Here is a 27,882-nt window from a genome sequence, read left to right on the forward strand (position 1 = left end):
TGCCAGAACAACAACATGCTAACACCCTGAGGTCCGAGGACAATGATACACTAACATTTTGAGGTTCCATGACAATCGCACAATAACACTTGGAGCCCCTAAACAATGAAACATTAATACTTTGAAATACCAGAAGAATGACACATTGATACCTGCAGCCACAGTTCAGTCTAGTTCGAGCCATGTTCGATAATAAAGTCATCTATATCAGTGTTAATTGTAACATTGAACAGTCTGAGGAATGTTGTCAGTTTTTTCAGGGTTTGCCTCTTCTAGGATATCCCTTGATATTGCCAAGATTTTCCACTTACAGTCACAAGCCCTGCTGCATATAGACTTATAAATAGGATCCTCTAAGCGTTGCATTTTTTTTTGGGCGCTGACTTCCTCGTAGACATCTCTTGGTTGAATGAGCTCCATGTTTGAGGATCACATTTTACAGTTTTAGATATAAGGAGCCACAGTCTCTCCGGGGTCCTCAAGAGCCGTCTGGGATCAGCCAGTTTAGGAATGTCATGGAAACCTCAAATCCCAGGAAACAGGCCTGAGACAAAAAAGATTTTAAAAAGTTTACTATTTGTATTTAGCAGTATATTTTTAATATATGCACTACATTAGAGACATTCACTACTTGGCGGGCTTTATCAAAAATATAATGAAAGGAGGTAAGTGAAAAGTGCAGTAATCCACAGCATCCAATCAGAATTCACCTTGTTCTAGTTTTTCCCCAATAACATGAATTTATGGAAAGAATATATTCTAAATATATATATACTCACGCTAGATGTTAAAAATTGTAAACAAGATATCTTGCAGCTGCTGTACACAAAGTGCTATTTACTTGTGGGAGGGCGAAACGCGTTAACGTAATTTCCGGTTTCGAGTCCAATAGACATCACTTGCGCTTGGCAGTGGAACGCACGCCAACAGCTGTGTTTCCTATTGCAATCTCTTGCTAATATATGCTTGTTTTTATTCTGCATTTTGTAAGTACCGTATTTATCGGCGTATACTGCGCACTATTTTGACCTAAAAATCAGGGCAAAATCATGGGTGCGCGGTATACGCGGATACCTGCTTTCCCGCGCTGAATTTGAATACTGCGCCGGCATATACCAAACGCAGTACACTCGTGTATCGTCGGGCAGTTTCGGCTACTCTCGCGCTGACGTCCTGGACGTACAGGACGTCACCACGAGAGTAGCCGAGCCTGCCCGACGATACACGAGTGTACTGCGCTCGGTATATGTCGGCGCAGTATTCAAACTCGGTGCGGGAAACTAGCGGGGAGGACGCCGCAGAAGGACGCCAGACCCGACGAAGTGGACACCCGAAGCCGCAGACGGACGCCGGACCTGACGAGGCCGCCGATGGACGCCGCGGAAGACACCAAAACTGTAAGTACAAAAAATCTTTTTTTCACAGGAATCCGGGTCAAGTTTGCGGGAGCGCGCTATACCCCGGTAAATACGGTAATCATTTTATTTGCGCAAGGAAGATATTGCCAAACAGTACTTCACTATAGTTCCCTCCTTCTTATCTCAATTTGGGTACTATTATCCATGGATGATTATTATAAGCATAGGAGATCTGCTTTGTAAATCCGCCATTCCTGGTCAATAGTTTAAGCCTGAAAGGACCCCTAGACTGAAAAGCTAAGGGCCCAGTCCATCCGGTGAGTGGGGACACAGGAGGGGGTTTTGCGCACCTCCAATTTAGGAGCACTTTGCACTTCATGGATTGGAGCACATCGTTCACTAATATATGGACATTCACTTTTTAATGAATTGTTATTTTGTGATTATTTAGATTATTGTTTGTCTATTATTGGGAGCGCTGTAATATATATTTTTAATGTGAATTTATTAGTTGCTATGGCTTCCTGCGTTTTGCCTTGCATGAAGTTGTCACCTTCCTTTTTACATCTTTTGGGCATGATGTCAGCAAGTTCTATGTACCTGTGTGACCACTTGTTCGATTTAATCTGACAGCAATCTTTAAAACAATGAGATATTAGTTTTAGGGGACTTAAAGCAGCTAATTTCGAGCACTATTTAATCCATCACATATTGATTTAAAAAAATGACACGTATCTTTATATAGAACTAGGGTTCCAGAGTGCCAACATCTGTCTCGATTTCAGCCTCCTGGGATCCCCTGCACAGCAGCGCAGAGACTGAGAGGTGGGGCCAAACTCCGAGCCAATTAGAGCCCTCTTGCTTTGCCACACAGTTTAGGAAATATTTACAATAGAGCAGTGCGCCGATGTCTACGGCGCAGGCACATTTTAAAAACGGCGATCGTACCGTTTCTAAAGGGGTCATGCCGTGACTGGCGGCTCCCGCTTGCATGCGCAGGAGTGACATCACGCCACTCCAGCCAGTCACAGAGCTGGAGTTCACGGCCCCGGAAGGAAGAGGGGTGAAGATGGACGCTCGCTGCTAGTGGGGACAGTGGTGACATCGCAGGCTTTGCGGTTTCAGGTGAGTGACACATAATGGGCTACAATGTGATGCATACTAGCCCATTATGCTTTACCTTGGCAGGGAAATAAAGAGGAAGTAAAACCCATCAGGGCTTAGGCCTCGTACACACGACCGAGGAACTCGTCGGAAAAGACACATCGTTTTCCTCGACGAGTTCCTTGTTAGGCTTGTCGAGGAACTCGACAAGCTTGCTTTGCGTACACACGGTCAAGACAAAATCTCCTCATTTTACAACCACATATATACAATCAACCATATGTTCAGCAGTCATGTGGGCTCTATGCCTGTAAAGTGTGGGCTTTGATCAATAAAATCACTGATATTTAACACTAGGATTTGACTAGGAGCATCACCTGGATTGCATCACAATCAGCATGTCAGAGAAGGGTCCACTGCTGCTAAGCAACCTGCAGGGAGCTCAACTGTCTACAACCAATAGAGATAGGCTCGGGTGTGTTTGAAATCCCACATGCCCGATCCCGCCAGGAAGCCGACACTCCACAGTGCTAATCACAGGCAGTGAGACATTTCCTGTTCTGTGCAGCTGCGGACCGGGAAATGTCTCACTGCCTGTGATTAGCACTGTGCAGTGTGGGCTTCCTGGCAGGCTCTGGCATGTGGAATTTTGAACGTGCCCTGCCCATCTCTAACAACAAATTGTGCTGGCCCTTCTGTACATCAGCCCCATAAAGTAACCAGCACTGGGTTCCAATGTGCTGCCGCCGCTGCCATGTGGACAGAGACCAGCGATGTGAATACCTGGGACAGGACAGCAACTCTGGTTGATCAAGCACTCGTCCACACTGGGAGGATTCCCCCATCCACCTATAATGTGTAAATGGGGGAATTGGATCATTTCTTTTTTTTTTTTTCATTCAACCTAATAGTTGAATGAAAAAAAGTGATCAACCATTGATTGATTGATTACTTTTTTTCATACATTGATCATCAATGTATGGGCTGCCTAAGAGATAAAACCAGCCATAGACAGTTTAAATCTCTGCTGGTTCAGCAGGAACTGGCTGAGATTTGAACCATTAATGAGCAGATTCTCTTATGATTATCACTAGTGGTTGCTGTATAGTCACTAGTGATAATCACTGTTTGTCGGGAGAATACAATTGCTGGGCAGGAGGGATATTCCCCTGTCCCCACTGTCTGTGTTGATGGGGGAATCATGCAAGTTTCTTTCCTGCAATCTGTTGATGCAGGAAAGAAATTTGCACCGTATATTATCTGCCTAACTGAAAGTGAAAGTAAATTGTGAATGTCTTGAAAGAACAGGAGAGGGGGAGGGAGACAGATGGGGGAGAGAAGGGATGGAGATAATGCAGTTCAGTGATTACAGTGTACTGCAGTCTGCAGTGCACACACTTACCCACAGTCCAAGCTAGAATCTCAGGCATCATGCACACACAACCAGGAATGCTGCTGATTTTCATATTTCCTGCCCACACATCCCCACTCTTCAGATACAGCACGCCAGGATAGTGTGGGCAGGACTGGAAGGAGGAGGAGGAGCTGTATTCCTCCCTGCTCGTATGTGAGGAGAGTGGGGGGGGGGGGTGGCTGGACTCGCTGGGCTGTGAAAGAGTGTCATAGACTGACACTCGGCTCAGCTTGCAGTCACCACTCTCGGAATTTACAGGCTGGTTCTCCTGTCCTAAGGTAACTTTTCAGTGACTGAGATGAAGGCTTGCCCCCCCCCCCCCCACAGTGCTCGTAGAGACCTTCCTGCAACTCGCTCTTCTCCATGCCAATGAGGATGCAGGGGAAGGAGCAGATCAGGCGGCTGTGGTTGTGTGAGCGCTCGCATTATGCAGTGTCAGCAAGCAGAGGGAGGGGGGAGGAATCCCCACAGAGCTGACTGGGGACACTCTCCCTCTCAGGAGAGACTGTGTTACTCCAGCGGTGGCCTGAGCAAGATACAAGAAAATGCATATGGGCACATGGTGGGGCACAGCATAATGTTGGGGGGGCCAGGGCACCCTCTGCCCCCCCCTAGGGATGCCATTGCTTCCACTAGATTTAGCACTCTCCAGTTTTAGTAAATCAACCCCTATATGGAAGTTAGTCAAAAGTGCACAATCTGGCTGCTAAAGATCTATCTTATATTAGATTGTTTTACAAATATGAACATTGGCACCTAGATGGGGGAGAGTGATCTCTATGCAAACAATGATTTTCTCAGGGTAAAGCATTCAATTATTTTTTTTCAGTACTTACCGCATTGGCTGGAAATGCTCGCAACATGGCTGCTGTAAAGCCCTTGTACAGCCCCCTGGGCCCCTCATTTCTCAGAACGTCTCTTAAAACATCCTGGACGCCTCTGTATTGGTCAGCATGAGCTGGAATGAGACATAAAAAAAAAAACAGTTGATGGCAATCTTTTCCTGCATTGGGAAAACTGCAGAGCTTATAACCCAGTGTCTGTGCCTCGGTCTCCTTGTTCACATCATGCTGGATAAGCATGTATGGATCAAAGTAACGCAAGTTGCTTATAGATGATGGGATACAAGCCACTCAGCTGTGTCATGCTAAAGGGGAAGATGTGGGAGTTTGGTACACCTTTTCGTTAAATAATTTTTTCTCATTGTATATGGAGTATATGTAAACAAGGCAGAGTAGACTGAGATACCTGTTTGAAATCGAGACTTTAGAACGTCCATTGGAATGGCCACTACCCAGTTACACATGCCAGCCACGCCTCCTGCGAGCAAAATACGCACTGCGCTGAGATTGTTGATGCTGTAAGATTTAGAAGATACAAGGATAAACAAAATACAGATTCAAGTACAGTGTTACCCGGTTTCCCCGAAAATAAGACCTACCCCAAAAATAAGACCTAGTTTAAAATGCTTTTAAAATCCTATAATCCACTCTATTACAGTATTATATAATGTACAATGTGTGTGTTTCTGTAATATAAATGCGGGGACGAGAGCTTCGGTAGGTCACAGAAGTGTAGAGCGGCGCTATAAAGAAGGTATTTGGCACAATTATATTACAGAAACACACATTGTACATTATATAATACTGTAATAGAGTGGATTCTAGGATTTTACAAGCATTTTAACTCAGTTCACACTGGGGATTCCTGACAGGCAGGGAGGGAGAGGGGGAGAGAAGACAGCACATTACATGGTAAGACCTACCCCGAAAATAAGCCCTACTGTGTCTTTTGTTGCCAAAATTAATATAAGACCCGGGCTTAGTTTCAGGGAAACACGGTAGAAGATCCAGTAACTAATACTGACAAATCAGAATTCCCTTTTCCTTGTCCTGATATTGTCTCCAGATACGCCGCCGTAATTTCAAATCTGCGCCGGCGTATCGTTACGCCGATTCTCAAAGGCAGATACGCTAAAAAAATAGGCTTCCTCCGCCGACGTAACTTGAATGCGGCGGCGTAGAATTGTGTGCAATATTACGTTGGCCGCTAGGGGCGCTTCCGTTGTTTTCGGCGTAGAATATGCAAATTACCTAGATACGCCGATTCACAAACGTATGTACGGCCGGCGCAATTTATTTACGCCGTTTACGTTAGGCTTTTTCGGCGTAAGGTTGCTCCTGCTATTAGGAGGCGCAGCCAATGTTAAGTATGTACGTCGTTCCCGCTTCGAAATGTAAATTTTTTATTTATTTAATTTTTTGTTTGCGTAAGTCGTTCACGAATAGGGCTGGACGTAATTTACGTTCACGTCGAAACCAATACGTCGTTGTGGCGTACTTGGGAGCAATGCACACTGGGATATGTACACGGACGGCGCATGCGCCATTCGTAACACACGTCAATCACGTCAGGTCATCACACATTAGCATAAAACTCGCCCCCCCTTCCACATTTGAATTACGCGGGCTTACGCCGGCCCAATTTACGCTACGCCGCCGCAACTTACGGAGCAAGTGCTCTGTGAATACTGCACTTGCTCCTGTAAGTTACGGCGGCGTAGCGTAAATACGATACGCTGCGCCGCCGTAAGAAGAAGCGCAGGTACATGAATTTACCCCACTGTGTCCATCACTCCTATTCTGTCTAATTTATACATGCTAGAACTGCTGCTGTCATTGTCATAATGCTCTGAAATTCCCAAAGATATTGGGGGGTTGATAAACATAAATGTATAAAAGATGTTTAACATCATAAAGGATTTGTAATTCTGTGCAGCCAACTTGTAAATCAGATGCCCCTGTTAAAGCAGAGGTCCACACAAAAAGTGAACCTCTGATTTTCGGAACCCTCCCCCCCCCCTGTCACATTTGGCACCTTTCAGGGGGGGGGGTGCAGATACCTGTATAATACAGGTATTTGCACCCACTTCCGGGCACAGACCCCCGCACAATCTGCGGGGGTCTACGTCACTTTCCGTCTCTCCCCACTGTCTTCTGGGAAACACACAGGTCCCAGAAGACTCTCCCGCCTGCTGATTGGGCAGTGAAAGTGTAGAAGCCCGCTGATGAGTTCATCACTCTGCACTCTCCTCCTGCTAGCACATCAGCTTAGCCTGACAGGCTCCTAGGGCTGACCATGTGCTCATTTTACTGCCATAAATATAGACAATATTACATAGCATATTCCTTTATTATGCTTGTTTCTAGCATTTTTGTAAAATTGGTAGCTTTACACTATGAAGCAATTTACTTCAGTATTGGTGACTAATTATTGAATCGCTAGTCACCTTTGACCTTCTGGTGTAAGCATCTGTTTCATCCACTCATAGCTCATGAAGTACATTCCAGTGGCGGGGATATCTTATGGAGAACATAGAGAGTGATCAGAAAAATATCAGGTAACATTACATTCATATATTATTATCCCTCAGTATCAGGACAGCTATTTGTTACACAGAGTGTAGGCTTCTGTAGCATTACCCCTGAAGGAGCCACTTGGTAATTTAGGTTTTCTGTTCTGCGCGTTAACTCCAAAAACATCCTCAGCCCCTCTGACACACCTGGATGAATGAAAGTTACTACAAACACTTATAAGAACATGAGTATACCTTTTAACTTGCCTGTGAATTAGCACCAGGAAATAGACATAAGACCATTTAGTGGTAAATAAATTCAATGTATTGGTACAGGGGTTAGAATAAATGGTGGTTTGAGTATAAAAATGAAGACTTAGAAGGTAGGTTAAGACAGTATAATCATTATGCCAAGATAATTTAAATTAGAGTTCTGTACCATAAGGCTTGGTTTACACTGGTGCGGTTTGACATGCGATTTGGCATGTCAAATTGCATGTCAAAACTGCGGTATTTGCCGCAAATTGCCAGCAGTGGCACCGTCCTAATCAGCTGAACTCGCACAGCTTCACTCCCACAGCTTGAGGAGAATAGCTAGGATAGGTAAAGGTCTCTGTGTAGCAGATGCAAAGGGACAATCTTTAGACCTAAGTCTTCAGCCGGCTAGCGTTCGGGCCCACTTGTAATGTTGGTACACATAAGAACAATCCTAGTCAAGCCTGCAGGCAGCAATAAGGCTACTAAATGGCTCTATGGTCAGTTCCTGAAGGGCTCAGTCTCTCTAGCAGTAGATAGTAAATCCCCCACAGCAGTAGCTCCCCAGTTCCACCAATACTGTGCTCACCATCCAGTCACAGGCAGTGATCAGTCCACTCTCTGCTTTGCACCCAGGTGACTCTAGCTGTCAACACTCCTGAACTTAGCACTCTGGATCCAGCTCGGGCAGCTGATATGCAGCAGTGATGATACACACTGGACAGCGATGTGCCCTCTCCGGTCTCCCTCATGCCAAGAGGATGCTGTGTACTGTACAGCCTGGGACACTGCAGCTCTTTCCCCTCCTCCGGGCAATCTCCTCTCTGGGAAATGTAGTTTAAAAGCTCTTGATTACACAGTGGAGTCTTTCCTTAGGATTACAGTTCCAACAGTGCATTGCTGCCTGACTCAGTCTACTGAACTTGTCCTGCTTAACACAGGGCTCGACAAAATCCGGGCGCCAGGTCGCAATTGCGACAAGAAATTGTGACCTGGCGCCTGCCGGTAATTGAGGCACACAGGATCCTGTGTCTCTTTCCCCCCCCCACCTCCCCCGCCGTGCGATCGCGGCGGGCCCGCGGCGGCCGGTAATTGAGGCCGCGGCTTTGCAGCCTTATGAAGTCCCAAGCTTCCTTCTGTGACCTGGCGCCATCTGGTGGTAGCCGTTGGCATTACAAGTAAAACAGCAGTTCTAATGTGTAATTTTTCAATGTTTTCACTGCCATCCCCTTCCGTCTAATTAGAACCCCCAAACATTATATATATATATATTTTTATTCTAACACCCTAGAGAATAAAATGGCGATTGTTGCAATACTTTCTGTCACGCCGTATTTGCACAGCAGTCTTACAAGTGCACTTTTTTGTGGAAAAAATACACTTTTTTTTATTAAAAAATAAGACAACAGTAAAGTTATCCCAATTTTTATTTATATTGTGAAAGATAATGTTACCCAACATGTCACGCTTCAAAATTGCGTCCGCTCGTGGAATGCCGACAAACTTTTACCCTTTAAAATCTCCATAGGTGACGTTTAAAAAATTCTACAGGTTGCATGTTTTGAGTTACAGAGGAGGTATATGGCTAGAATTATTGCTCTCGCTTTAACAATCGCGGCGATACCTCACGTGTGGTTTGAACACTGTTTACATATGCGGGCGCTACTCATGTATGTGTTCGCTTCTGCGCACGAGCTCGTCGGGACGGGGCGCGTTTTCTGGATCCTAATTTTTTTAGCTGGCTCCTACATTCCAAGCAAATTTGTCAAACCCTGGCTTAACAGCTCCCTCCTTTTGCTAAAATAGCTGTTAACCAGTTCAGCACCGCAGACAGCAGCTGCAGCCAGTGTTTCTCTCAATATCTTTCTTAACCAAGCACTTGGCTACAGTTCTTTTCGTTTGTTATGATACCAGAGAGACACCCCTAATGGGTAAGTTATTTGGCATGGGAAATATATTTTTTCTGATATTTGTGTTTAGATTATATTTTTGGTAATTTTAGATACAAATCTTGAAAGCAAAGAAGAAAAGAAGGAAATTCTTACCTCTTAGTAGCGTGAGGACGGTGCCTCTGTACAAACTCTGGATCCCTTGCTCCCGGTACAGTTGTTGGGCACAATCTATAGGTCCTGCAAACCTTTTCACTGAGCTGTTTGCCTGAGCCTGAGAGAGAGAACATACAAGTATAGCGTTTTCATTTATTAGTTTGGATAGAATGAGGGTTAGAACGGGGTTAGGAGTCAACCCCACTGCAAGGGAGAACTTTTACGTTTTCTGAAGCTCAGGTTTAATAAAAGAATAAGAAATATATTAAAGAGAGAAAGGGATAAAGGAGGGATAGAATATACAGAAAGTACGATAGTTAGCAGAGAGAGAACTGGTTGATTTGATTACATAACAAAGGATAGTATTCTTGTTATAACTCTCAAGCCGTGTACACACAACCGTTTTTTCATGATGTGAAAAATGCCATTTTTTAAATTGGTCGTTAAAAACGGCCGTGTGTGGGCTCCAGAGCATTTTTCACGACGTGAAAAATTGCCATTAAAAATTTAGAACATGCTCTTTTTTTTCTCATCGGTTTTCTCGTCGTGAAAAACGGTCGTGTGTACCCTTTAACGGCGGGAAAAAAACGCACATTCTCAGAAGCAAGTTATGGGACGGGAGCGCTTGTTCTGGTAAAACGCTGTAACAGACGGAAAAGCACGAAGACTGAAAAGCGTGAATCGCCTCTCACCAAACTTTTACTAACACAAAATCAGCAAAAGCAGCCCAAAGGGTGACGCCATCCGAATGGAACTTCCCTTTTATAGTGCCGTCGTACGTGTTGTACTTCCTCGTGCTTTGCTTGAGTATTTTTTTTTCACGATCGTGTGTATGCAAGGCAGGCTTGACAAGAATCACGTCGAGAAAAACGTTTTTTCCATGACATTAAAAATGGTCGTGTGTACGCAGCATCAGGCTTATTCAGTAAACCAGTATAGTGATTTGGCTAGGGACATTATAAAGTGGGGACATTCGAGTGTAAGCTCCATGGCGGTGGTGTATTGTCACAGTTTTCTGCCTATCCTAGAATGCTCCGGAAGTCACGTGGCGGCCAACTGCGCATGCGCGATGCGTTCCAAACGCAAATGCGATGCGTTCCAATTCACGACAGTGCACACCAGTGAAACCTCGGTCGGCATCCAGGCTCTTTCCTTAACATCCCTGTGGATTGGAGGATGTTAAAAAAAGAGCCAGGAGGCCGAGCGAGCAGAGCGACTGGCCACTTTCCTCTAAATCCACGTCACCCTGAATGCCGGGTTCGCTGGTGTGTACTGTCGAAAATCCATTGGAACGCATCGCACTTGTGTTTGGAACGCATCGCGCATGCGCAGTTGCCCGCCACGTGACTTCCACAGCATTCTACGATAGGCAGCAAACTGTGACACTACAGTGGCACCAATGATGAGTATGGTCTATGTGCTCTGTAACATTCTGCAGAATATAATGATGCAGTGTAGGTACATAAATATATAACCTGAGCTGGCCTTCATTGCCACCTAACCGTCATGTATAGAAATGTAGCTGGGAACTTTTTGGCGATCAAATTTAGTGGGTGGAATAAAGTGAACCTGTCATTAACCTGAGCAACTTAACCTAAGTCCTTGAGAACAAGCATCATGTGACGATGGTACATGTCTATCTGGCTCTGTGTATCTGTCCCTCTCAATTCAAACCGTCAGGTAGTACCAACACTAAACCCAACCCATTCAAGTGAATGGGGTCAGGTCACAACTACCCTGCAACCATGTACAGTTGTGGTGAGGTGGTGCGGACTTTGGGTTAAAACAGGTGGCGTTGATTCCTAGCTGCCTGTCTACTGTGAATCACTTTTCAGAGGGGCAGCATTTTGGCATTTCATAGGGCAAATCTTCTGTAGATCATTGGGAAGCATACGTTGCTTTGAAGGATGCCACAGATATGACTTTTCTCCATTTATACTGTGAATAGACTTTGACTGGGATCACAGGCTCCCAAGAAAAAAAAGGACCATCCTCCACATCACAAAAAGGTAGGTGCAGGTCTCTTGTGGTGTCTAGTGTCAGATAGCTATGTTAGTGACAGGTTCACTTTCAGGGACGGTGCTACCACTAAGCAAACTAGGCAGCCGCCTAGGGCGCACTGCAGCCTAGGGGTGCCGGGCCACTGGTGTTCCTACTATCTTCTCTCTGCAGCAAGCAACTAAGTCTCAGCATCAGCAGGCAGCCACTGCTTCATTCGCACATAGTATCAGAGGCGCAGCAGTGGCAGAGAACTGTGTCTGTGTCCCGAATGAATAGAAGCAAGCAAACATTCATTGATGGGCGATGGTAGGCTGCATTGATGGGCGCTGGTGAGGCTTCATTTGATGTGCTGCATTTGATGGGCGTTTTGTTAAAAAGGTGGGGTATACATGGGCAGGGCAAAGAGGGTGGATTCAGGGGTGGAGCCAAGGGGGCGGCAAAATGAGATTTCGCCTAGGGTGTCAAAAATCCTTGCACCAGCCCTGTTCACTTTAATGAGCAAACAATACAAACGTGAAAGGAAACAGTAAGGCAACCAACAAAAAAAATTGGAGGGGATACAATGTGTAATGCATTCAATCAGAATTGATCATTTAGAGATCGAATTACTGCAAAATAACATCTGATTGGTTGCTGTGGGTTATGTCTCTGTGCACACCAGCCAGACAGTTTTGGCAGGTTTGTCTCTTACCTGTAGCAAGCATTTAATCCGCTCAGCAGGAATGACAATAACGGCACCGAACAGTCCCGCCAACATTCCTGCTGCAAATACCTGCCTGGGTCTGGAACCAAAGAGAAGGAAAACATGTAAGCAGGTAGGTCTATTTAAAGTGGACCTGTCATCTACACCTGTTAGGCAGCCATATCTCACCTGAGTGGCTCATTTGGATGGTTCTGCTGCAGCTTCTTTCCCAAACTAAATCCAAAAAATGTGACTGCCATTATAGGGGTCACACCAGCCAGGGGGGCCCCCATTCCTCTGTAGAGACCCCATAACCCCTAAGGGAGAAAAGGACATGAGATACTTTGTTATGGCAATGACCAGGTATTGGCAAACCGTACTGGAGACATTCTCCAATATTCATTTTACGATAGTACAGGTGATGCATTATATTCTAGGCCCTTTCACCATGGTGTCTGTAGTGGGCTGAAGTGGTCTGTATCATGTATTTACTGGCAGAAAAAAAGGTTTTACTATCCAAAGTTCAAACATCAAGGGCAGAAGATTTAATAGATAAAAAGTTGAAAAAAAATGACTGAAGGTCCGACATTAATTCTACCAACATTACCGAGTACTGTGCAGTGAAAAATAAAATCACGCAGTGCGTCCTTACTGGTCCCAGCTGTCTCCTGGGACCAGTGTGTTTCCCAGAAGCCAGGGAGGGGGGGTGAGGTATCTGCAGCCTTCTCCCCCCTGAAAGGTGCCAAATGTGACACCGGAGGGGAGGAGGGTTCCAAAAAGCGGAAGTTCACTTTTTGTGTGGACCTCCGCTTTAAGGAATGTAGTTGGATCAAACATAGTCAGTCTGTCCCCCAGTACACCCCCCCCCCCCAGGTCAGTCTGTTACTCAGTAGATCTCCCCCAGGTCAGTCTGTCCCCCAGTATAATCCCCACCAGACCAGTCTGTCCCCCAGTATAATCCCCACCAGACCAGTCTGTCCACCAGTATAATCCCCACCAGACCAGTCTGTCCACCAGTATAATCCCCACCAGACCAGTCTGTCCACCAATATAATCCCCACCAGACCAGTCTGTCCACCAGTATAATCCCCACCAGACCAGTCTGTCCACCAGTATAATCCCCACCAGACCAGTCTGTACCCCAGTTAAAGCACCCCCCACCAATATAATTAAATACACTGGAAGCCGATTAGGAGGGGAGAGGGGGATAGGAAGATTGGTGCTGCAGGGCTGCCACTAATGTGTCTGGGTTTCAGGTAGGGTTGCCACCTGTCTGGGATTTACCCGGACAGGTGGCAACCCTACCTGCGTCGCATGTTTAAAGATTCATTTTAAAAACAAAACACTGCCCTGGATTTGTTTTTTTTTTGTTCTGTGGGTCTCTTTACTTCACAGAAACATGAAACCAGTTTAAAAACGAAAGTGAAACTAGAGGCACATTATATGATAGAATTTAATCTATTTTTAATCATTTTTAAAAGGAATTTATGTCTCTATACCCTGTAAACAGTCATATCAGCAAAAAAAAAATGTTTCCTTTAGTGACCCTTTAAGGCTGCTTGTTAATGTGTGTTGTGTTAAGGCAACTTATTCATTTTCATTTGTCCATTTTTCAGGAATGCCTGGCAAGGTAATATATTACCATTTATTGTTATGTGCTGTAATGCAGTATTGATTTAGTGTGTAAGGATTCTATAGAAAATTAATGGGAGTGTATTGCACTATAACACGTACGCAGTGTGGTATTAGGCATTGTAGTTACTAGGGGTGCAACGGATCAAAAAACTCACGGTTCGGATCGTTCCTCGGATCAGGAGTCACGGATCGGATCATTTTTCGGATCGGCAAAAAAAAAAAATCTCCCCCACTGTAATATCCACATGTCCCCCCCCCCCTCCTCTCAGTACAGTGACCCCCCCCTTCTCTCAGTACAGTGCCCCCCCCCCCCTTCTCTCAGTACAGTGACCCCCCCTTCTCTCAGTACAGTGACCCCCCCCTTCTCTCAGTACAGTGACCCCCCCCTTCTCTCAGTACAGTGACCCCCCCTTCTCTCAGGACAGTGACCCCCCTTCTCTCAGGACAGTGACCCCCCCCTTCTCTCAGGACAATGACCCCCCCTTCTCTCAGGACAGTGACCCCCCCTTCTCTCAGGACAGTGACCCCCCCCTTCTCTCAGGACAGTGACCCCCCCCCTTCTCTCAGGACAGTGACCCCCCTCCTCTCAGTACAGTGACCCCCCCCAGCTAGTACCGACAGACACTCCCCGAGCGGTGTGTCCCACGAGTGCGGGCTCCTCCTCTGTGTGTGTAAACGGAGGAGGGCCGCCGCTGGGTGTACCAAGATGGCCGCGGCTCCGGAGCTAGGCCGAAGCCGCGGCCTTTCCTAATGTTACGGCGGCGGCTCCGGAGCTAGGCCGAAGCCGCGGCCTTTCCTAGCGTTATGGTCGCGGCTCCAGAGGTAGGCCGAAGCCGCGGCCATAACATTAGGAAAGGCTGTGGCTTCGGCCTAGCTCCGGAGCCGCCGCCGTAACACTAGGAAAGGCCGCGGCTTCGGCCTACCTCCGGAGCCGTGGCAATCCGCGGATCACAGTGTGTTCCGATCCGAAGGGGGTGACCCGTTCGGATCACGGATCAACTGTGATCCGTTGCACCCCTAGTAGTTACTGTGCGCTTTACTACAAAACAAATATGTAAAGTGTGCCTTTGGGCTATACTGCTGCCCCTTATGAAATGTGATCTGCGATGGATCACTTTTCAGAGGGAGTATGGCAGGAGGAGATGATATGATGATAAAAATGCTGACCCACTGCGCCACAACCTTGTGAAATTCATGGAGGGTTGTGACCCGGCCCAAATTTCCAGATACCAGTATATGTGTTGTGAAGACCCATGCGATCCAATTCTCGAGCGGATCAAAGAAAGGGTCCTGTGCGTGTTTGGTCCAGATGCAATATCAGCTCCCAATTGTCCCTGATTTCGAGGGACTGTCCCTGATTTGGAGCAATGTCCCTCTTTCCCCCTCATTTGTCCCTCATTTTTCCCAGTGCTAAACCTTTCATCCAAATTCTAAATTGTTACAAGTTGTTTTTATTGTAATTTTCAAGGTAAAAACAAACAATACAATACAGAGCCTATTGGGCATACCTAGGCTCGGTCACACACAAATAATAATAAACAACTAAACTACTTTACGCTCAACCACCTGTGCAGACTAGAGTATTCTTCTATTTCCACATAGCTTATTGTAATTTATTTACGAAATGAAATTAAGTACAAGTTACATATACACATTCACATTCCCCTCTCTCCCTATAACTATTGACCAAGGAAGCCTACAAGTTCAGAGATGCCACTTGAGCCGCTGCAATATAAAGTAAAAGTAAAGTAAAAGTGGTGGTAAAAAAAGCACTTGTGGATTTAATTAACCTTTTTTTTTTCTTGGTTAATTCTCCTTTAAGGGGTGTGGCAGGAGGCGGGTCCTATGCTACATAAATTTGCTAGTAGACGTCCCTCATTCCCTTCTCAAAATGTTGGGAGGTATGCATACTATCTGTATGGCTGAAATCGCATTGCACGGACATCGCTTGTGATTTACACTGCAGTGTGGTGCAAGTCACATGCGATCTCGCAGAGCGCGCTATGTGAACCATGAACCCGTTATTTTATTGGATTAGTGAACTGCTGCATGTCCAAGCATTCTTCTCTTGGTAACGGATTCCTTTTTGTTTGCACACAGCCTAAATTTAGTCATCAGCTGCAAAGATTTGTCAACCAATAAAAATAAATCGCAAAGTGTTAACAGGTGTGGAAGACCAGTATATTTATAACCATCCAGTATATGAAGGATTGCAAGGTTTTAGCCGCTCTGATTTGCACAGCGTTATGTGTTATGAAAGATCAGGCTGTGAATTGAGAAATAGTTTGTATCATATGCTAACTGTGTTTTATTTCTGCAGATTATTACAAACTGATGTTCTGTTTTAAATAGATGTGAGTGACATCCCATCTCCTTCCTGATTGGTCGCGGATCCCGCCCCGGCAGACAGCTGGGCTCTGGCTCTCGCCCCAGTTGAGGATGAAGGGGGTGCATTACTCCTAAGTTAGTGACTCACACACCATACATGTCCGGGGGAGGATAAAGTACAGAGCGAGGAGGCCCTGCAGCACAAAGGTAACATATAGCAATCAGGAAATCAGTAGCTGTGTTTTGTCTTCTTGTCACTGTCTGCAATACCAGGGATGTTCCTTAATGTTTGGCGGAGGGACTTTTTACACAGCTGAGATCAACTTATTTAATATAGGGAGCCTTTACTGGGGCCCCTGACATCTCCAAAGTGCTACACATATTATCCATTGTATATCATGCTACACAAGAATGTACAAATGTCGGAAACTGCAGACTTCCTTCAGGAACTGATCCAAGATTGTGGTAATGACTGTGACCGTCCAGAGATTGTATACATGACTGTGACTGTTCAGAGACTGTATACATGACTGTGACCGTCCAGAGACTGTATACATAACTGTGACCGTTCAGAGATTGTATACAAGACTATGACCGTCCAGAGACTGTATACATGACTGTGACCGTCCAGAGACTGTATACAAGACTGTGACCGTCCAGAGACTGTATACAAGACTGTGACCATTCAGAGACTGTATACATGACTGTGACCATTCAGAGACTGTATACATGACTGTGACCGTCCAGAGACTGTATACAAGACTGTGACTGTCCAGAGACTGTATACATGACTGTGACCGTCCAGAGACTGTATACATGACTGTGACCGTCCAGAGACTGTATACATGACTGTGACCATCCAGAGACTGTATACATGACTGTGACCTGGGGAAAAAAGGGTGGGAACTCCCACCCAAGATCCACTCCCCCACCAAAAAAAAATGATACGCTCATATACATAATTACTAAACCGCGTGTTTTTTTTTTCTTCTTCTTCTTCTTCATTGCGGAGGTCTGCCGCGGGTTATCGCGGGATTTAGAAAGAAGCAATGTCTCCTGGGAACAATGACAAAAGCTCCCAGGAGACATTGCAGCATCTAGGAAGTGACGGAATACCCGCACACTACCCAATGAATCCATATACAGGAAGCGGCCAGTAACATAAAGCATTACCTAGGTTCGCCTGCACCTCACAGTGACTCGATCTGGGCATCGCCACTTAGTGAAGGATTGGCTCGGGCGGCTCGGCTGCTCTCGGCTGCTATAGTCCTGCAAGGGGAACTGAGTTCCTGCTGTGAAAAAAGTGCAGGAACTCCGTTCCCACACGTTCCCGCAGGACTTGAGCCCTGACTGTGACCGTCCAGAGACTGTATACAAGACTGTGACCGTCCAGAGACTGTATACAAGACTGTGACCGTCCAGAGACTGTATACAAGACTGTGACCGTCCAGAGACTGTATACAAGACTGTGACTGTCAAGAGACTGTATACAAGACTGTAACAGTCCAAAGACTGTATACATGACTGTGACCGTCAAGAGACTGTATACAAGACTGTAACCGTCCAGAGACTGTATACGACTGTGAACGTTCAGAGACTGTATACGACTGTGACCATTCAGAGACTGTATACATGACTGTGACCGTTCAAAGACTGTATGACTGTGACAGTTCAGAGACTGTATACATGACTGTGACCGTTCAGAGACTGTATAAGACTGTGACCGTTCAGAGACTGTATACATGACTGTGACAGTTCAGAGACTGTATGACTGTGACAGTTCAGAGACTGTATACATGACTGTGACTGTATACAAGACTCGACCGTTTAGAGACTGCTGACATGACCCATGATCATTCTTCAACTTTGGACATAACTGTGATTGTTCCATGACTGCCGACATGACTGCGACAATTCTTAGACTGTGGACATGACTGTGACCATTCTGGGACTACAGACATGACATTATTCCTCCCACTGACACCAATAATGGGGCACCATTCCTCCCACTAATACTAAAAATGGGCCACTGGCTACACTCTCCCCCCCCCCCCTAAAGTCTGAAGAACAATAAACTGGCCCTTTGTTTAGAAAGTTTGGTGTATAGCATTGTTTTCTCTGTCCTCTTACTGAAAATGCTTGTACGCAATACTTTTTAAGAGCCCATTCACACAGGTCTGACTTTAGGTCACCCCAGGTCGCCCCTAGTCGCCTCAAGTCACGCTGCATGACGAAATCAATGTAAGTGAATGGAGCCGTCTTAATGCACACTACTGCAGTCGCTCTGACTTGAAAAAAGGTTCCTGTACTATTTCAATCCGACTTGTAGGCATTGATTTCAATTGAAGTCGCCTCCAAGTCGGTTCCCCGTTCACAGTGAGGCAACTTTACAGGAAGTCGCCCCAGTGTGAACCTGTTCTAAGGCAAACCCCTCCCTCCCACAGGGGAACTCAATGCCAAATTTTAAATAAAAAACCGGCATGGGTTCCCCCTCCAAGGGCATACCAGGTCCTTAGGTCTGGTATGGATTTCAAGGGGAACCCCCTACGCCGAAAAAACGGCTTGGGGGTTGTGGGGATATTAAGGGTTAACCTAAGTTGTCTATAGATTGTATAAATGCTGTCTGTATATCAGAATGACATGAGTAAGTCTTGTAATCGTCAGTTTGGATATCCTGTGTAGGCCTTGTGACATCTATGTTTAGAATTGCCAGTTTGTGGCTGTTGACACATATCACCAGTTTCAATCACGAGATGAGTTGTAACTTAAAGGGGTGGTTCCCCCTAAAACACATTGCTAACAATAGATTCGTAAGACCCGTTACACTGCGGGTAGGCTGGCTTTTTTTTTTTTTTTTTTTGTACATACCGAGATCTCCCCGTCTCGTTCCTTGTCGGTGGGCGTTCCTAGTTGATTGACGTTCCTCGGACGGGCGCGTACGTGACGTCACGACTTTCCGAAAGAAGCCGAACGTCGCTGCGCATGCGCCGTATAGAGCCGACTCTATACGGCGCATGCGCAATGACGTTCGGCTTCTGTCGGAAAGTCGTGACGTCACGTATTCGCCCGTCCGAGGAACGTCAATCAAATAGGAACGCCCACCGCCAAGGGACGAGACGCCGAGATCTCGGTATGTACGAAAAAAAAAAAAAAAAAGCCAGCCTACCCGCAGTGTAACGGGTCTTACGGATCTATTGTTAGAAATGTGTTTTAGGGGGAACCACCGCTTTAAGCAATAGATAACGGTAACTTTTTGGTCACTGCAGTAACGCCCGAAAGGGAGGGTCCGCCCAGTAACAGTATACTGACCAATTGTAATGAGACATGTATATGTATTTCCTTTTGTTGTGAACATCCTATAAAAAGGAAATCTTACGTCATAAAGAGCAGAATGGTTTAACCTCATATCGTGTCAGTCTTGTTACTGCAGAAGGGCTAAATTCATTCTCACCGGTACCGAAGGGGCCATCGTAACTAAGGTGTGCATACTTTATCTTACCTAACGGGTTTGGGGAAGCCTTACAGGGGCCCCCCCCAAATCCATACCAGACCCTTATCCAAGCACGCAGCCCAGTCGGTCAGGAAAGGGGGTGGGGACGAGCGAGCGGCCCCTCCCTCCTGAGCCGTACCAGGCGGCATGCCCTCAACATGGGGGGGGGTGGGGGCAGGGGGGTACCCTGCGGCCCCCCACCCCAAAGCACCTTGTCCCCATGTTGATGGGGACAATGGCCTCTTCCCAAAAACCCTGGCCATTGGTTGTTGGGGTCTGCGGGCGGGGGGCTTATCGGAATCTGGGAGCCCCCTTTAATAAGGGGGCCCCCAGATCCCAGCCCCCCACCCTATGTGAATGATTATGGGGTACATCGTACCCCTACCCATTCACCTGGGGGGTAAAAAGTGTCAAGAATAAAAACACACTAGACAGGTTTTTAAAGTAGTTTATTAGGCATCTCCGGGGGTCTTCTTCCAACTTCGGGGGTCATAGCAAGATAGCAGAGGTGCCCGGCAGAAGGGAGAAAAAAAACGGAGAGCGGAGAAGTCAGAAGACCCCCGAAGTCGGAAGAAGACCCTGCCTAATAAACTACTTTAAAAACCTGTCTAGTGTGTTTTTATTCTTGACACTTTTTACCCCCCAGGTGAATGGGTAGGGGTACCTTGTATTCATTCACATAAGGTGGGGGGGCCCGGGATCTGGGGCCCCCTTATTAAAGGGGGCTCCCAGATTCCGATAAGCCCCCGCCCGCAGACCCCGACAACCAACGGCCAGGGTTGTCGGGAAAAGGCCCTTTTCCCCATCAACATGGGGAAAAGGTGCTTTGGGCGGGGGCGCATAGTGTCCTTTTGATTCTTATAGCCTGGAGTATCCCATACCCTGCACCCTCTCACTGTTCAAGTTATCAGCAATAAATCACTAAAAAGATTTCCCTAGAGTGCATTCTGCTTGTGTCAGTGTGCTTGGAATTGGATCTGTGGTGGGCTGGCAGCCCCTTCGCTAGTGGGAAAGAACCCCAGTCACCATCATTATTGGTGTCATTATTATCATCATCAATCATTTGGAGGTCGTGTTACAGATATATCACTAAATCATGATTCTTTATCTCTGATATAAAAAAATCTGCTAAAATCAAATGTTAGAGATTGGTACATACCTGCTGGGTGACAATCTTTCGGAAACAGTCTGCAGTGTTGGTATAACGAGGGGCTACACCTAATTCAGGTCGGCCTTGAATCTGTAGATTCACCTGCAATGACATTGTTACATGGTTAGGTCTTCAGTAAACATAGAGGGTCACACCTTCTGAAAATGCAAGTTGTAAACAGTGTTCATTTTGGCAGCAAATTTCGATTTAGTTTTAGAACTAAAATGGCATTTTAGTTTTAGTCCTATTTTAGTCAACTAAAACTCATTTTAGTCATCTAAAATCTAATGGGTGTAATTAAATTGTAATGCATTAGTTAACATTTCTCTACAATTTCCAAACTCATTATATACTGCTGGCGTGAAAAATCGAATATGTTATTATTTATGGTATTGAGGTATGAACATGCACTACAGACCAGTGTTAATTTTGAAGTCAAATTTCAGTTTAGTTGTAGTCTTATTCTTTTGACTAAAATGGCATTTCAGTTTTAGTCGTACTTTAGTCATCTCAATTGTTTTAGTCGCGTTTTAGTCGACTAAAATAGTATTCATTTAGTCGACTAAAATGTTTTAGTTAACAAAATTAACACATTTTTCTAAAGACAATGGCCCGGATTCACGTAGAGCCGCGTAAAATTGTGCAGGCGTAACGTATCTGATTTACGTTACGCCTCCGCAACTTACACGGGCAAGTGCTGTATTCTCAAAGCACTTGCTCCGTAAGTTGCGGCGGCGTAGCGTAAATCGGCCGGCGTAAGCCCGCCTAATTAGAATTTGGATCAGGGGGGCGTGTTTTATGCAAAACTACTGTGACCCGACGTGATTGACGTTTTTGCGAAACAGTGTGCATTGCTCCAAAGTACGCCGCAAGGACGTCATTGGTTTCGACGTGAACGTAAATGACGTCCAGCCCCATTCACGGACGACTTACACAAACGACGTAACTTTTTCAAATTTCGACGCGGGAACGACTGCCATACTTAACATTGGCTGCGCCTCATATAGCAGTAACGTTACTGCGTCGGCCGCGCGTACGTTCGGGAATTTGCAGATCTAGCTAATTTGCATACTCAACGCGGAATTCAAAAGAAGGGCCACCTAGCGGTCAAAAAAAATGCCGTTAAGATCCGACGGTGTAAGAGACTTACGCCTGTCGGATCTAATGGATATCTATGCGTAACTGATTCTAAGAATCAGACGCATAGATACGACAGGTCAGATTAGGACTTACGATGGCGTACATGGCGATGCGCCGTCGTAAGTCCTTTTTTTGGGGGGGGGGTTGCAATAAACCCGCCTGGGTCGGTCTGAAGCACTGACCCCATCACCGGCAGCTTCCCCTGCTCCCCTCCCATTCTCCTGCGGCCTATAATTTTTCAAGTCATCACAGCGGTTTCCGTTTCCTCCCTCCTCGGCGGCCAATCAGGAATCTTCCCTCTTCGGCCAATCGGGAAAACGGGTTTCACAACTGCTAATTTGGCTGGATTGAGGATCAGTGTTTTAACAGCGAATATTAATTCGCTGTTGTAACACACCTGGGTGGGATCAGAGCGCATCCTCTGCATCCCGGGCCCATCATATTTTGAAGCCTATTAGAGCCTAATCAGGTGCTTAAAAAAAAAACATCCCCAACCGCTGAAATTGATGTAGCGATGCCCTGAAAGGGGCCAGACACATGAATAGGGGGTGGCTGCGGTGGCCATGGATAGATTAATGCTATGCATGAATCTATCCATTACCATATACGGGGGTGGAGTGGAGAGAGGGGGCAGTGCCCAGGCACCCCTAATGGAGGGGCTGCCACTGCCAGCTTGGTCCATAACTATGCATATACAATTCCTGTGGGATCCCTCCCCCACCCCCCCTAGAAGCTGGAAATCGGCTTAGACTTTGCTACTCCTGTGATCTCCACTAGTTTGCTGGTACCATGCCAAGCGGCTGCCTTGTTGCTTTGTGAACACAGAGGCCAGCCACTCGCTGTCCCCATGATGACTGACCTCCTTATTTCTTGTCCACCAAAGCAACAGGAAGTGAGAAAAAATAATGCCATTTCGATCACAGACAGAATATTTAATCCTTCCCTTGCAAAAACAAACAAGTAAACTGGCTAACGGTAGCCTTATACTATGTACATATTCTAATAAACATTGGCCACGTGTCATCCATGATGACAGAATATCTGAGGTCTGGTCAGAACTGGTGTAAGGATTTTTGACACCCTAGGCAAAAACCTAATTTTGACGCCCCCATTGGCCCCACCCCCTTTGCCCTGTCCATGAAGCACTATATAGCGCTGGCTTCAGTGCTGCACTGTGCCTCTAATTACACTACCGGTTGGACGGAGCAGCTACCTGAGACTAAGTTAGTTACATGCTGCAGCTTGCATAGCATGCAGACGCAGAGGGAAACCAGCGGTCTGGCGCCCCTAGGAAGCAGCGCACCCTAGGCGGCTGCCTAGTTTGCCTAGTGGTAGCACCGGCCCTGGGTCTGGTAGATCTCTCACCAATTGTTGTTCCTGGTGAGAGTTTGTCTGTGTGTTTCAGTTACCCAGATGGCAGCACTGTGAGGCTTCAGGGGTTTTGAGAATGGTAAATACACACTACTCACAAGCGCATTAATACGGTCACAATCACCTCAAGCAAGAATGGTATAAATGATAAAGAATGGTATCTGTAGTCTGCAGGAAAAAAGACCCCACCCAGATCTGTGACTGCAGATAGAAGGCAAGAGATCACTGTGCATCTGCTCTACCCTATCCGAGTCTTATCATCCCACAGAGCAGCTCCATGGATCTCTAACAGCTGTAAAATGGTAAGTGTCTAGATGCTTTTTTTTTTTTTTTTATATAATAATTTAGAACAAGGTTGGTTTCTGCAATAGTAGATTAATGTAAATTATCAAAGGTTTGTGCCTTCATCCGTAAAGTGGGTAAAGCGGGAAGAAACAGAACCTATGGTAAAAATTATATTGTAATTTTTTTTCAATTAAAGAGATTTCCCATCATTTCCTGTTCCAGAGAACCACTGGGACAATTTGTTAGCCAAATTTCCTGTTCCTAGTTTCTATTAGCTAGACTCAGGTAGAGTTAGAGTTAGGTCGGCGTATCAGTAGATACGCCGACCTAACTCAGAATCTGCGCCGACCTATGTTTAAGTGTATTCTCAAACAGAGATACGCTTAAACATATCTTGCGCCGTCCTATCTTGGGTTGCAATATTGAGGCTGGCCGCTAGGTGGCGCTTCCATTGCGGTCGGCGTGGAATATGTAAATTAGTAGATACGCCTATTCACGAACGTACGCCCGGCCGCCGCAGTATATTTACACCGTTTACATAAGAGATAGGCCGCCTAAAGTTATTCCATGAAATAGATGTAATAGTAATGTTAAGTATGGCCGATGTTCCCGCGTCGAAATTCGAAAATTTTACGTCGTTTGCGTAAGTCGTCCGTGAATAGGGATTTACGTTGTTTACGTCCACGTCGAAAATCAATAGGCCCGTCAGGTCAAGCCCCATTAACATAATTAGACAAATTTGAATTAGGCGCCCTTACGCCCGCCCGCTTTAGGCTACGCCGCCGTAACTTAGCAGGCAAGTACATTGTGAATCATGTACTTGCCTCGCTAACTTACGGCGGCGTAGCTTAAATGCCTTAAGCTACGTCGCCTTAAAGTTGCGGCCATCTATATGAATCTACCTATATATATCTAGGTTTGCCAAAGGTTGGTGACTCTGTAAAAGATTCTTAAAGCGGTGGTTCCCCCTAAAACTAATTTCTAACAATAGATTCCTAAGACCCGTTACACTGCGGGTAGGCTGGCTTTTTTTTTTTTTTTCGTACATACCGAGATCTCCCCGTCTCGTCCCTAGGCGGTGGGCGGAACTAGTTGATTGACGTTCCTCGGAGGGGCGCGTACGTGACGTCACGACTTTCCGAAAGAAGCCGAACGTCGCTGCGCATGCGCCATATAGAGTCGGCTCTATACGGCGCATGCGCAGCGACGTTCGGCTTCTTTCGGAAAGTCGTGACGTCACGTACGCGCCCCTCCGAGGAACGTCAATCAACTAGGAACGCCCACCGACAAGGAACGAGACGGGGAGATATCGGTATGTACTAAAAAAAAAAAAAAAAAAAAGCCAGCCTACCCGCAGTGTAACGGGTCTTAGGAATCTATTGTTAGCAATGTGTTTTAGGGGGAACCACCCCTTTAATATATATGAAGATTCTAATGTGTGTAAGCGAGGGAATCAATCACCAACTAGCTTCTTAGGTGATGTACCCACAGGTGTCAAAAAGGGGAATGTATTTCCCATGCCTAGGTGGAAATGATGTGTTAAAAGGTCAGTAGACCCAAAAGCATACCTCCCAACCTTTTGAGATGGGAATGAGGGACACCTATAAGCAAAATTATGCAGCCATAGGACACACCCCCTGTCACTCCCCCTTAAAGGAGAATTGTACAAAAAAACAAGATTGGTTAAACCCACAAGTGCTTTTTTACCACTATTATTCCTTTATATTGGCTTTTGGAATTTAGACATGCAGCAATTTATAGATCAGATGAAAGGTTTAGCACTGGAAAACACTTTTTGAAAGATAAAAAGTGCATTTTATATACAACTATATAGATCAGACCAAAAAGAGGGACAGAGGGACATTGCTCCAAATCAGGGACAGTTGGGAGCTATGCCAAAAGTGGTATTTCAGTTGTTAGGTATTACCTGGTGGTCTTGGTCAGCCCCTGGATTCTTATATGTCTTGGATACTCTCCATCATTCCAAACTCTTCTTCTCCACCTGGGAGTTCTGGTTGCTTTCGTCCATCTTTCTATGTTCCAGCTCCTCAAAATAATCACAGCAATACAGCAGACCCAGAAACTCTGGGCAGAAATCTCACCAATAGAGTCCCCCCAAGTGACAGGTGGTCTAACTTTTCAGCTACTAAACACTAAAAAAAATAGTTATGGGTGGGTTCATCCTTTGGCGACACTTCAAGTCAGTGCAAATGCCATCATGGAAATTGCACTTTTTCCATTCAAGTAACCACCATTCTCAATTTGAAGGAATTCTAGGAGACCCTGGCCCGGATTCACAGACATCGGCGCATATTAATGCCGCCGTAGCGTATCTTTTGTACGCTACGCCGACGCAGCGCAGAGAGGCAAGCACCGAATTCACAAAGCACTTGCTCCCAAATCTGCGCTGGGTTTCTAAGGCGTAAGCCGGCGTAGGTGAAAGTGGGCGTGAGACATGCAAATGAGGCGTGACCCCATGCAAATGGTGGGCCGAGTGCCAGACAGATACATATAACAAAAGGCGCATGCGCCATCCCGTGGCCGCATCCCAGTGCGCATGCTCAGAATCACGTCGAAACAACTGCCTAAGATACGTCGAATCACGGCGTGAACGTAACCTACGCCCAGCCATATTCACGTCCTGTTCCCTGGTCCATACCTTTGCATGGGTTGTGCCTCATATATGGGGAATAACTTTACGCTGGTTGTACGACTTGCGCAAACTGTGTTTATTATGCGCCGGGCGCAAGTACGTTCGTGAATCGCTGTATTTCCATCATTTGATTATTTGAATCGAAAATCAATGGGAGTGCCACATGCATCCAGCGTAAATATGCGCCCACGATACGCTGGCGTAGGCAAGTTACGTCGGTCGGATGAAGCCTATTCTTCGGCGTATCTTGGTTTCTGATTCGGCGCATAGATACGACGGCGCACATTTGTACTTACGACGGCGTATCTGGAGATACGTCAGCGTAAGTGCTTTGTGAATCCGGGCCAATGCGACAGAAATGCAGTAACAGCTGTTAGGCAACAAAAACTTTCCAGCATAATGGTAACAGTCAGAACCAATGACTGCTGCTACATAATAAGTCTGCCCAAATAGTGAACACAGTGGTCACAAGCAATTTTTAAGTTATCCCTTAAACACATGTTTAACAGTAGTGAAAAGACGACTCACCTTGATGGTGTCCAGAGGCTGTCCAGCTAGTGTGAGACACACTCCCCCAACCCCTCCGGACATGAAATGTTTAATATAAGCCAGAGGGTGAGCTGCATTCTCAGAAGACATGAGTGTGAGCTTAGATGAGCCGGGATGGAGTGTGATGCCGGGTGATAGTGCAGGGTGTGAGATATAGGGGGGGGGGGGTATTGTGGGTGGAGAGTGTACAAGGGTGCAAGGCTCACAGGCCAGTAGGGCCGATGGTGCAACTAATGTGTCATTGCTGAACATGGCACTCTAGGGGGACCAGAACTGCTGAGTACTGTGCAAGGAGTAAGATACAATAGGTGTGAAAGGTGTGATGTTAGTGTTGTATAAATAGCACTCTTTATAGTAATTGTGGAAACCCTTGCAGTGTCAACACTTAATAAAAGGACATGCAAAATAACTTTATCTATAATAAAAAAATAAAAATGAATGAGCGATCGTGTAAAAGTGCAGCGGGTTATACAGTAACATCGGTCATGTGGCTTTGTTCTCCAGACTTTAACCTGTCTGGCAAAAGCATCACATTCCTGTGCCAAATACGGCTTTCGCACAGTGGCACCATACTAAGGAATGACATGCTTGCCGCCCTGACAATTCTACTTTTACGTTCGTCCTTTCTGCTTTTTATGTTTTTTTTTTTTTTTTCTTTAATAATGCTCTTTTTTTGCCCGCTGCGTTGGTACTTTAATTTTTGTAAATGTGTTGGGGTGGTGGCGCTGCCTAATGCACATGTAATTGGCAAAACCTACCGGCCTATAATGAATGGGCCAGTGTAGGCAGTGTTTAGTGCAACCCAAATGGCTATAAGTAAGATACCCAGCAGATGGAAGGGTCTAGAAACCCAATCAACAGATCAGCTGAGAGTATAGCTATGTGCACATATATGGGTAGTTATGTGCACATATATGAGTGATCTACATGCTGATAAGCTGCGTACTGGTGGAGTGCTCTGAGTCTATAGCAGTGGTTCTCAACCTGGGGGTCGGGACCCCCTTGGGGGTCAAATGAGGATTTGCCAGGGGTCCCCAAGACCTGGGCTGTTCCTGAAGCCTGTGGCC

The 27,882-nt window shown here is 46.0% G+C and overlaps 2 protein-coding genes across 3 annotated transcripts in view; one reads left to right on the plus strand and one right to left on the minus strand.

The window, feature by feature from the left end:
- Window positions 1-27,826, minus strand: LOC120913932 (mitochondrial carnitine/acylcarnitine carrier protein-like). Its single transcript, XM_040324288.1, has 9 exons — window positions 26,795-27,826; window positions 20,827-20,919; window positions 12,404-12,531; window positions 12,224-12,314; window positions 9,532-9,649; window positions 7,166-7,238; window positions 5,125-5,234; window positions 4,713-4,834; window positions 1-544 (listed from the first exon to the last, which is right to left on the minus strand). The coding sequence occupies exons 1-9, from the start codon at window positions 27,065-27,067 to the stop codon at window positions 479-481; spliced, it is 1,074 nt and encodes a 357-aa protein (XP_040180222.1). The 5' UTR covers window positions 27,068-27,826; the 3' UTR covers window positions 1-478.
- Window positions 1-27,882, plus strand: part of LOC120913933 (deoxyribonuclease-1-like 1) — a 74,705-nt gene that overhangs the window by 7,184 nt on the left and 39,639 nt on the right. The window contains exons 2-3 of one of the 2 annotated variants that reach the window (XM_040324291.1): window positions 16,170-16,384; window positions 23,496-23,630. The gene's annotated coding sequence lies outside the window, so the exon portion shown is untranslated. The remainder of the gene's footprint in view (window positions 1-16,169; window positions 16,385-23,495; window positions 23,631-27,882) is intronic. The other variant, XM_040324289.1, reaches the window with a different exon arrangement.

This window comes from Rana temporaria, chromosome 9 (genome assembly GCF_905171775.1).
Source record: "Rana temporaria chromosome 9, aRanTem1.1, whole genome shotgun sequence".
Lineage (NCBI taxonomy): Eukaryota > Metazoa > Chordata > Amphibia > Anura > Ranidae > Rana > Rana temporaria.

Excerpts from the sequence above, each read along its gene's own strand:
- LOC120913932 (XM_040324288.1), bottom strand. The coding sequence starts at position 27,067 with ATGTTCAGCAATGACACATTAGTTGCACCATCGGCCCTACTGGCCTGT. Across the intron at positions 12,532-20,826 it reads GAAAGATTGTCACCCAGCAG|GGGTTATGGGGTCTCTACAG; the intron begins GTATGTACCAAT and ends TTTCTCCCTTAG. Across the intron at positions 5,235-7,165 it reads CTTACACCAGAAGGTCAAAG|CATCAACAATCTCAGCGCAG; the intron begins GTGACTAGCGAT and ends TAAATCTTACAG.